The sequence below is a fragment of the Littorina saxatilis genome, linkage group LG8 (assembly GCF_037325665.1).
Source record: "Littorina saxatilis isolate snail1 linkage group LG8, US_GU_Lsax_2.0, whole genome shotgun sequence".
Lineage (NCBI taxonomy): Eukaryota > Metazoa > Mollusca > Gastropoda > Littorinimorpha > Littorinidae > Littorina > Littorina saxatilis.
In genome coordinates, this window is record NC_090252.1 from 70428163 (window position 1) to 70440750 (window position 12588).

The 12588-nt window shown below is 39.7% G+C and overlaps 1 protein-coding gene and 1 long non-coding RNA gene across 2 annotated transcripts in view; both read left to right on the plus strand.

The window, feature by feature from the left end:
• LOC138974838 (uncharacterized) overlaps positions 1 to 7530 on the plus strand; it is a 52284-nt gene extending 44754 nt beyond the window's left edge. Inside the window, exons 5-6 of the mRNA XM_070347563.1 lie at positions 6950 to 7244; positions 7521 to 7530. Of these exons, the coding sequence (XP_070203664.1) occupies positions 6950 to 7244; positions 7521 to 7530 (305 nt within the window). The remainder of the gene's footprint in view (positions 1 to 6949; positions 7245 to 7520) is intronic.
• On the plus strand, positions 1569 to 5788 carry LOC138974883 (uncharacterized). Its single transcript, XR_011458426.1, has 5 exons — positions 1569 to 1627; positions 1916 to 2076; positions 2452 to 2589; positions 3159 to 3317; positions 4610 to 5788. It is a non-coding gene; the product is annotated as an uncharacterized lncRNA (long non-coding RNA).
• Positions 7531 to 12588: the final 5058 nt, after the last annotated feature.

The window sequence follows — 12588 nt, forward strand, 5'->3', positions numbered from 1 at the left end:
AAATGAATAACACAAATACAGAAATATGTTTCAAACTTCTTTTATTCTCTTGAGTTTTCTTTTTCAACAAAACCCAACTTCCAAAAATCAAACACAATGACTAAAGAACAGTGTTAGACCTAAAGACCAAAATCTTAAAGTCAAAACCTTAAAAACCCAGTTAACAACCTAATTAAAAACCCTAAAAAACCCAGTGTTCGTAAGGTGCTTCACCAAAATCTAAGAACACAAACTACTCAGTCAGACATGTAACGTGAAACCCAGACAGGTTGGCTCTGAAATTAAACACAACGTTTCCTTATTAGCACACAACAAAACACAAATCATATTTACCAGATGTTACCAGAGGCTAGTAACTATGACTAATAATTACCACATAGTTACTGTGTTCAAACACACCACTATCTTTCTATCATTCCACATTATCAACTAGAAACAGCTGATATTTAGACATCATTTACTATTTACCAACTATAAACAGCAAATCTTCTTCCTAACACAGGAGTAACATTATGCCTACTGTGATCAATTCCATCTTCATTGACAGAAACAGAAAGACTATATGTTATCCTACAAGACAGTGACTAACCATCTTTGTTCTTCTTTGTAACAATACCACACATCACATGTGTTCCACTCCACCATTGTTACAAACTCAAAACTAGCTACAAGAAGTGTCCATACATAATCACATTTATCTGCAGTGATAAACTGACCATTTTGACCAAACTTCTTCAATTCACAATGTCTAAATCACTTGGAATGAAATCTCACCTCAAACATCTCAAATAAAACACTAGTCACAAACACTTTTGTTCCATAAAACAACAACAGCCAACTTTCCAACTATGCGATGCGCTTTCGGTTATTCCCGCGCATGCGCAAAACTTTCTTTTACTTCAAATTATAATTCAAAACCAAATTTCTTTACAAAACCTAAACCCTATTCAAGTTTTAACTTCAAAACATCAGTAACACACTTATCTTTCCGTCTATGCACTTCATACATTAACTACAACCAAAAACACAAATTTTCTGCACCATTTCTGTGACCGGTGCTTCTGTCAAAACCCCACCACATTGTCGAATTTCAAATATTTCAGTTTCGGAACAGATTTACAAAAATAACCACTCCAATTTATAATATTCATCTTGCTAAACTAATAACTAATCATACACCAAGCAGATGACAATGTAAAAATCAGTATTCACCTGATTTAGAACCAAAATGTTGTCCAGAGGTTTCACACCATCTTGACGACTTCTCAAGCAGAGGGCGGAAGTGACGCTAAAACTCTAAATTCCAAACGGGAAGATTTTCTAACAATAAAATCTTTACGACTTATTAAAGTTTATAATTAACACCTAATCAAAAACACTTTTAAAACAGCTTGAACAATGTTATCTAAATCCAAAAATATAAACTGAGTTAGTCAAGTTGAAAAGACTGATTAAAGGGAGGTAACAATCAATGTTCACATTACCCAAAAAACAACAGTTTCTTCCCTTTAACTACAAACCTAGCTTTATGTACATGTTCAAAACAAGTTAGGTTTTGAATGTGTTACACTAAGACCGAAGGCGCAAGACATAACTGGACTGGTTTCAAGATTTTTACAAACTTTGAGTGAGTATTCGTATTGCCTATGGAACTTGGAAGATAGAAAAATTTGCTAATTATTGAGACTAGATCAGATGTATTTTTTATCTCTTGGAATACATGACTGGTGAGACTAAAAAGTTTGCTTTGTTTCTTAGGTGTGTGTGTGTGTGTCACTGTGTGTGTGTCACCGTGTGTGTGTTTAGGTGTTTGCTGTTTTTCTTTATTGTTGTTGTTGCCTGAAATGGTGATTTTAACTAAAAATCCTTTTATAATTCTGTTGTGCATATAAATAAATAGCTTTTATTCTTTCAGATTTATACCACAAAAAACTGTCTGCATTTGGTGGGGAGGTGCCTTAACTGGTCAAAAGAAAAGTGAGCTGATTGATGGCATGGCCGTTCATCGCATTTGGATGGGAAAAGGCAAAACCAATTTCCATTCTTCAACAAGCTGAAGGTTTGCATTGGAAAACAGTAAGTGGGTTTTTTAAATGAGTTTTCAATGTAACTGACAGAACAATTTGTTGTGTAATTATTATATAATCAGTTGTGTAATGCTTGCAAAACACACACACACACATGTACACACGCATCCCCCATCCCACCCCACCTCTTTCCACATATATATATATACATTACATACACACACAAACTCCAATTTGAACTGTACCTGTTTCAGTGGTGGACCTTTCTGGTGACCTGTAATTACTCAACTGTCTGTTGGAACATATTAGGGAAAATAATCTATCAATGTGCTTTTGTAAATTTGTTGGTTAAATCAGAATTACTTTCAATTCTGTTTCCAGTCCTTTGTGCAAATTCGTATTAATTGGACATTATTTCTTTCAGATGAAAAAAATCCTGTCTACAATCGGAGAGAGAGAGGTGGCAATGGGAGGGGGCCACAGTCTGAAGGATGGCTGTACCAAAGCATGCAGTTGGAAGGGGACAACCCATCAAGGTTTACAATTATCAGCTTTGAAAACAGTGAGTACAATTTGGTACATGTATAATTATTGCTTGCAACAGACCCACAACCAAACCCACACACACACACTCATATAAATTCATATATCAACCGTTTCTGTTTCAGTGATGGACTGGTATGATGAACTTTTCTGTCTTTAAGTTTAATAACATTTAGGAAAACATGTTGTCATTCTGTGCTTGTTTGTTTTTGTTTTTGTGATAAGGCCTAAACAAAAAATAGGTGTGGTTACGGTAACCCGACCTACCCTATTTTTTTGGGCCGACCCTATAACTTTTTATTACATTTGTCAAAAAACAAACAAAAAAACCAAATAAACGAGTGCAGAAAACGCAATGAAAGCGAAAGCGCCCGAGTCGCACACTTATTTCCCTGTCAACTAGGTTTAATTTGTACACGTTAGAAAAAAAGTTTAAAAAAAAAAAGTGATTGCCTACCTTCCTACCCTATTTTATTTTGGCTATGTTACCGTAACCACACCTATTTTTTTTTTTTTTGCCTAACTGAGAATCCTTGTTCTCATTCCTGTGCACATGACATGTATTTATATTGACTTTTATTCGCTCAGATAACAAACAAGTCTACAATTGGTGGGAAGGTGTCTGGACTGGTGGGAAGAATGATGAGTTCATTGATGACAGATGATTGTACCAAAGTCATTCAATCAGAAGGGGGAAAAAACATCGAAGTTTCCATTGTCTGTGCTGAAAGTTCACACTGTTGACCAGTAAGTGAATTGTTTAACTCAGTGTCGTCTTTTTTACATTTAGTCAAGTTTTGACTAAATGTTTTAACATAGAGGGGGGAATCGAGACGAGGGTCGTGGTGTATGTGTGTGTGTGTCTGTCTGTCTGTCTGTGTGTGTGTGTGTAGAGCGATTCAGACTAAACTACTGGACCGATCTTTATGAAATTTGACATGAGAGTTCCTGGGAATGATATCCCCATACGTTTTTTTCATTTTCTTTGATAAATGTCTTTGATGACGTCATATCCGGCTTTTCGTGAAAGTTGAGGCGGCACTGTCACGCCCTCATTTTTGAACCAAATTGGTTGACATTTTTGTCAAGTAATATTCGACGAAGCACGGACTTCGGTATTGCATTTCAGCTTGGTGGCTTAAAAATTAATTAATGACTTTGGTCATTAAAAATCTGAAAATTGTAAAAAAAAAAATTTTTTTATAAAACGATCCAAATTTACGTTCATCTTATTCTCCAACATTTGCTGATTCCAAAGACATATAAATATGTTATATTTGGATTAAAAACAAGCTCTGAAAATTAAATATATATAACAATTAATATGAAAATTAAATTTTCGAAATCAATTTAAAAACACTTTCATCTTATTCCTTGTCGGTTCCTGATTCCAAAAACATATAGATATGATATGTTTGGATTAAAAACACGCTCAGAAATTTAAAACGAAGAGAGGTAAAGAAAAGCGTGCTATCCTCCTCAGCGCAACTACTAAACCGCTCTTCTTGTCAATTTCACTGCCTTTGCCGTGAGCGGTGGACTGACGATGCTACGAGTATACGGTCTTGCTGCGTTGCGTTGCGTTCAGTTTCATTCTGTGAGTTCGACAGCTACTTGACTAAATGTATTTTCGCCTTACGCGACTTGTTTTTTCCTGTGGTGCTTAATTTCAATATCAGTTGTGTAATGCTTGCAACATACACACACACACACACACACACACACACACACACTCTCTCTCTCTTTCTCTCTTGTTACAAATTGGGCTGAGACTTTTGATTTTGCATATATGTGGACTTGCGCCTGTGTGTGTGTGTGTATGCGTGTCTGTGTGTGTGTGTGTATGTGTGTATACATGGGTGTGTTTCTTAGTACATGTATTGTATGTGTTTGTTACTGCTAATGTGTGTGTATGTGTGTTTGTAAGTGTATGTTTTTGTTAGTGTATGTGTCTGTTAGTGTGTGTGTGTGTGTGTGTGTGTGATTTAGTTTGTAATCCCAGCCATTGACTAAGAACCATTTTTCCTTCTCTATCCCAGGTTGGTATCCTGCATAAGATTATGATCACTTCAAAGTCAGGGAGCTGGGCCTGGCCACATAGTTCACACAATGTTAAGTTGAACTCCCTCACCATTACCATCATCATATTCTGTGAGGTGGACTTCACCTACGACCAGAAGTTTGACCAGCGTCAAAGAGCGAGTGCAGGCAGCTGCTAGTGCTACAGGACATCATTGCGCGCCATCTCATTAACAAGATTCAACACCTTTGCTGACCCACAGCTTCTGAATGCTGTGTTTGCAAAGCAGCCCGGCATCAAGCCTCATTTACATGGGTGCCATCATTCAGGACTAACACCAACAGTTCATAAACAAATATTCACTGTGCACACACATGTTTGGCAAAGTGGTGCAGAAAACATGCAGTCTTGCTGCTTGTTAATTTTTATTCATCGATGATTGTTTTTCATCTAGCTACTCCACAAAATATGTTAATATCTTTTGTGATAGCAAGAATCTTAATGAAATGAAGCAGAGCGCTTTTTTAAGATCTGAGAAACAAAGGGAAGTAATTGCTCTGCTATATGACATGTGCAACAAGAGTAAGTGAGATTATGTGGAAGCAATTTTCTTGGCACCTGTGAGAATAACACGCTTTGGAATGAACAAGAGACTTTACATGCTTGTCACACGTGTATGCATTAAAAGCGCTTACATCCCTTTGTTTCTCATATTTTGTGCTACTGACTTGCTTGTATTACTGATTGTGCAAATACTTTGTATTGTTTTCATCTCTGATTTTGTCATTAACAGTGATCGCTGTCGATAATGAGTTTGCACAGCCCTATGGTATTTACCTTGATGAACCCATACCATCGCATTGTGATTGAAATTCTTAATTGCTGATCCTGTTATCGCCTTCTGATGATTTTTTTTATCAAGTTCAAACTAGTCAATGTAGCGTTGCTTCAATGAGATTAAGTCCACACATAATTTTTGTCTGCCCGATTGATAATACTATGCTGTGGTATTTTACTGAGACTGAAAAATGTGTTGTAATATTTTTTTAGTTCACATTTTCATGTTTTAGCAATTGAAGGAATTTAGTATGCATTGTTCAACATTTTAAAAGTGTTACTGTTATCAAATTAGTATTCACTTATTGAATTGGTAAAGACCTCAACAATTTAAATTTGAAATAAAATTTGTGATCTTGAATTTTCTGTGCATTAATTCAAATTTGTATTTGCAAATGTTATTTTAATGTTTTCAGGAGAACGTAAATTTAACATTTGCATGTTAACGTTAATTTAACGTTTGCATGTGAACGTTAATTTAACGTTTGCATGTGAACGTTAATTTAACGTTTGCATGAGAACGTTTGATTATGGTTTTGTTTTGGTTAATTTTATGTTTGCATGCTAACGTTAAAAAAACGTTAAATAAACGTTAATAAAACGTTTTATTTTGGTTATTTTTATGTTAGCAAAAAACGTTAAAAAAACGTTAAATAAACGTTAATAAAACGTTTCTTTTTGGTTTTATTTTGGTTATTTTTACGTTAGCAATAAACGTTTAAAAAACGTTAAAATAACGTTAATCTAACCGTTATATTATGGTTTGATTTTGGTTTTATTTTGGTTATTTTTATGTTTGCAAAAACGTTAAATTAACGTTAATTTTAACGTTATATTATGGTTAGATTAACGTTAAATTAACGTTAGATTAACGTTAAATGTTAACGTTAATTTAACGTTTTATCACATGAGCAAATTAACGTTAAATTAACGTTAGCGGTAAACGTTAAATTAACGTTTACCGCTAACGTTAATTTAACGTTAATTTAACGTTAGCATGCTAACTGGGTCAGTCTCCATGAAATCAGAATATGCTTTCTAAATTATCTGTTTTTCTTGGCAGTGGTATCTATTTTTGTTATTATTGCAGTTTTTCTGACACTGTGCTATGTGTGTGAACAGGTGAGACGGTCTTAATGTCACAGAGCCTTGCTTTTACAATGCTTTGTAATATATCATTATTATTGTAAGTGTGTGTGAACAGGTAAGACAAGTCTGGTGGAGGGGTGGAGGTGGCTGATCGTGGGCCTACATCTTTCCTGACACCAGGGCCACGATGTGCAAGTCGTCTGTGCAAGTAACACTGCCTTGTTGTCACATTGGTTTGCATCGTATTAACCTAAATATGTTTGTTTTGTGTGTTCCAACAGGTAAGACGGTGGTGCTTATACTGCCGGGGTTGAGGTGGCAGCGAATGTACCGAATGTGCAAGTCGTCTGCATGTTACATTGTTTTACTTTCCGAGTGTTATACAGCATAATAATCTAAAAAAAACAAACCAAAACAATGTGTGTTCCGACAGGTAAGACGGTGGTGCTAGTGCTGCAGGGGGTGAGGTGGCTGCGACAGGGGCACGATGTGCACGTCCTGTCAACAGGGCACGTCACCCGGGCCGTCAGCACATCCATCACACAACAGCTGAAGATGTCGCTGAGCGCGGGCCCGACGCCTTTCCTGACACCAGGCAGCGTGTCGTACCACCAATATTATTTCTGGAACAGGGAGGAAGATGTGGAGCAGGCCGTCACCGACCTCGTGGCGTGCATGAAGAACGGCCACCTCCACGTCTTGCTCGACGAGGCGTTCTTTGACAGCAGGTTTGTGTTCATCCGTGTGTGTGTGCGTGTGTGTGTGTGTGTGTGTGTGTGTGTGTGTGAGCATGCTTGCGCGCACGCGTGTGTGTGTGTGTAAGGGAGGGAGGGGAAGAGAGAGAGAGAGAGAGAGAGAGAGGGAGAGAGAGAGAGAGAGAGAGACAGAGACAGAGAGAGTTGTAAACGACTCATTCGTGTATCTTACACCACTGTTTTTGCGTGGTATGTCTGTACCATGAGAATGTTCGTAAGATCATAATGACGTCATTGTTGGTTATACAGCTGTTGGTAATGATTGTCACCTGACAGTCTGTTATGCGAAAGTGACACACATCTCTGACACCAATGCCACGTCTTCATTCTGTGTCACACATCTCTAACACCATGTCTCCATTCTGTGTCACCATTCTGTGTCACACATCTCTAACACCATGTCTCCATTCTGTGTCACACATCTCTAACACCATGTCTCCATTCTGTGTCACACATCTCTGACACCATGTCTCCATTCTGTGTCACACATCTCTAACACCATGACTCCATTCTGTGTCACGCATCTCTAACACCATGTCTCCATTCTCTGTCACACATCTCTAACACCATGTCTCCATTCTGTGTCACACATCTCTAACACCATGTCTCCATTCTGTGTCACACATCTCTAACACCATGTCTCCATTCTGTGTCACACATCTCTAACACCATGTCTCCATTCTGTGTCACACATCTCTAACACCATGTCTCCATTCTGTGTCACACATCTCTAACACCATGTCTCCATTCTGTGTCACACATCTCTAACACCATGTCTCTATTCTGTGTCACACATCTCTAACACCATGCCTCCATTCTGTGTCACACATCTCTAACACCATGTCTCCTTTCTGTGTCACACATTTCTAACACCATGTCTCCATTCTATGTCACACATCTCCAACACCATGTCTCCATTCTGTGTCACACATCTCTAACACCATGTCTCCATTCTATGTCACACATCTCTAACACCATGTCTCCATTCTGTGTCACACATCTCTAACACCATGTCTCCATTCTGTGTCACACATCTCTAACACCATGTCTCCATTCTGTGTCACACATCGCTAACACCATGTCTCCATTCTGTGTCACACATCTCTAACACCATGTCTCCATTCTGTGTCACACATCTCTTACACCATGTCTCCATTCTGTGTCACACATCTCTAACACCATGTCTCCATTCTGTGTCACACATCTCTTACACCATGTCTCCATTATGTGTCACACATCTCTAACACCATGTCTCCATTGTGTGTCACACATCTCTAACACCATGTCTCCATTCTGTGTCACACATCTCTAACACCATGTCTCCATTCTGTGTTACACATCTCTAACACCATGTCTCCATTCTGTGTCACACATCTCTTACACCATGTCTCCATTCTGTGTCACACATCTCTTACACCATGTCTCCATTCTGTGTCACACATCTCTAACACCATGTCTCCATTCTGTGTCACACATCTCTAACACCATGTCTCCATTCTGTGTCACACATCTCTAACACCGTATCTCCATTCTGTGTCACACATCTCTAACACCAGGTCTCCATTCTGTGTCACACATCTCTAACACCCTGTCTCCATTCTGTGTCACACATCTCTAACACCATGTCTCCATTCTGTGTCACACATCTCTAACACCATGTCTCCATTCTGTGTCACACATCTCTAACACCATGTCTCCATTCTGTGTCACACATCTCTAACACCATGTCTCCATTCTGTGTCACACATCTCTAACACCATGTCTCCATTCTGTGTCACACATCTTCTCTAACACCATGTCTCCATTCTGTGTCACACATCTCTAACACCATGTCTCTATTCTGTGTCACACATCTCTAACACCATGTCTCCATTCTGTGTCACACATCTCTAACACCATGTCTCTATTCTGTGTCACACATTTCTAACACCATGTCTCCATTCTATGTCACACATCTCTAACACCATGTCTCCAATCTGTGTCACACATCGCTAACACCATGTCTCCATTCTGTGTCACACATCTCTAACACCATGTCTCCATTCTGTGTCACACATCTCTAACACCATGACTCCATTCTGTGTCACACATCTCTAACACCATGTTTCCATTCTGTGTCAAACATCGCTAACACCATGTCTCCATTCTGTGTCACACATCTCTAACACCATGTCTCCATTCTGTGTCACACATCTCTTACACCATGTCTCCATTCTGTGTCACACATCTCTAACACCATGTCTCCATTCTGTGTCACACATCTCTTACACCATGTCTCCATTCTGTGTCACACATCTCTAACACCATGTCTCCATTCTGTGTCACACATCTCTAACACCATGTCTACATTCTGTGTCACACATCTCTAACACCATGTCTCCATTCTGTGTCACACATCTCTAACACCATGTCTCCATTCTGTGTCACACATCTCTAACACCATGTCTCCATTCTGTGTCACACATCTCTAACACCATGTCTCCATTCTGTGTCACACATCTCTAACACCATGTCTCCATTCTGTGTCACACATCTCTAACACCATGTCTCCATTCTGTGTCACACATCTCTAACACCATGTCTCCATTCTGTGTCACACATCTCTAACACCATGTCTCCATTCTGTGTCACACATCTCTAACACCATGTCTCCATTCTGTGTCACACATCTCTAACACCATGTCTCCATTCTGTGTCACACATCTCTAACACCATGTCTCCATTCTGTGTCACACATCTCTAACACCATGTCTCCATTCTGTGTCACACATCTCTAACACCATGTCTCCATTCTGTGTCACACATCTCTAACACCATGTCTCCATTCTGTGTCACACATCATATCTCTAACACCATGTCTCCATTCTGTGTCACACATCATATCTCTAACACCATGTCTCCATTCTGTGTCACACATCTCTAACACCATGTTTCCATTCTGTGTCACACATCTCTAACACCATGTCTCCATTATGTGTCACATCTCTAACACCATGTCTCCATTCTGTGTAACACATCTCTAACACCATGTCTCCATTCTGTGTCACACATCTCTAACACCATGTCTCCATTCTGTGTCACACATCTCTAACACCATGTCTCCATTCTGTGTCACACATCTCTAACACCATGTCTCCATTCTGTGTCATACATCTCTAACACCATGTCTCCATTCTGTGTCACACATCTCTAACACCATGTCTCCATTCTGTGTCACACATCTCTAACACCATGTCTCCATTCTGTGTCACACATCTCTAACACCATGTCTCCATTCTGTGTCACACATCTCTAACACCATGTCTCCATTCTGTGTCACACATCTCTAACACCATGTCTCCATTCTGTGTCACACATCTCTAACACCATGTCTCCATTCTGTGTCACACATCTCTAACACCATGTCTCCATTCTGTGTCACACATCTCTAACACCATGTCTCCATTCTGTGTCACACATCTCTAACACCATGTCTCCATTCTGTGTCACACATCTCTAACACCATGTCTCCATTCTGTGTCACACATCTCTAACACCATGTCTCCATGCTGTGTCACACATCTCTAACACCATGTCTCCATTCTGTGTCACACATCTCTAACACCATGTCTCCATTCTGTGTCACACATCTCTAACACCATGTCTCCATTCTGTGTCACATATCTCTAACACCATGTCTCCATTCTGTGTCACACATCTCTTACACCATGTCTCCATTCTGTGTCACACATCTCTAACACCATGTCTCCATTGTGTGTCACACATCTCTAACACCATGTCTCCATTCTGTGTCACACATCTCTAACACCATGTCTCCATTCTGTGTTACACATCTCTAACACCATGTCTCCATTCTGTGTCACACATCTCTAACACCATGTCTCCATTCTGTGTTGCACATTCTAACACCATGTCTCCATTCTGTGTCACACATCTCTTACACCATGTCTCCATTCTGTGTCACACATCTCTTACACCATGTCTCCTCTGTGTCACACATCTCGAGCACCATGTCTCCATTCTGTGTCACACATCTCTAACACCATGTCTCCATTCTGTGTCACACATCTCTAACACCATGTCTCTATTCTGTGTCACACATCTCTAACACCATGTCTCCATTCTGTGTCACACATCTCTAACACCATGTCTCCATTCTGTGTCACACATCTCTAACACCATGTCTCCATTCTGTGTCACACATCTCTAACACCATGTCTCCATTCTGTGTCACACATCTCTAACACCATGTCTCCATTCTGTGTCACACATCTCTAACACCATGTCTCCATTCTGTGTCACACATCTCTAACACCATGTCTCCATTCTGTGTCACACATCTCTAACACCATGTCTCCATTCTGTGTCACACATCTCTAACACCATGTCTCCATTCTGTGTCACACATCTCTAACACCATGTCTCCATTCTGTGTCACACATTTCTAACACCATGTCTCCATTCTGTGTCACACATCTCTAACACCATGTCTCTATTCTGTGTCACACATCTCTAACACCATGTCTTCATTCTGTGTCACACATCTCGAACACCATGTCTCCATTCTGTGTCACACATCTCTAACACCATGTCTCCATTCTGTGTCACACATCTCTAACACCATGTCTCCATTCTGTGTCACACATCTCTAACACCATGTCTCCATTCTGTGTCACACATCTCTAACACCATGTCTCCATTCTGTGTCACACATCTCTAACACCATGTCTCCATTCTGTGTCACACATCTCTAACACCATGTCTCCATTCTGTGTCACACATCTCTAACACCATGTCTCCATTCTGTGTCACACATCTCTAACACCATGTCTCCATTCTGTGTCACACATCTCTAACACCATGTCTCCATTCTGTGTCACACATCTCTAACACCATGTCTCCATTCTGTGTCACACATCTCTAACACCATGTCTCCATTCTGTGTCACACATCTCTAACACCATGTCTCCATTCTGTGTCACACATCTCTAACACCATGTCTCCATTCTGTGTCACACATCTCATGTCTCCATTCTGTGTCACACACCTCTAACACCATGTCTCCATTCTGTGTCACACATCTCTAACACCATGTCTCCATTCTGTGTCACACATCTCTAACACCATGTCTCCATTCTGTGTCACACATCTCTAACACCATGTCTCCATTCTGTGTCACACATCTCTAACACCATGTCTCCATTCTGTGTCACACATCTCTAACACCATGTCTCCATTCTGTGTCACACATCTCTAACACCATGTCTCCATTCTGTGTCACACATCTCTAACACCATGTCTCCATTCTGTGTCACAC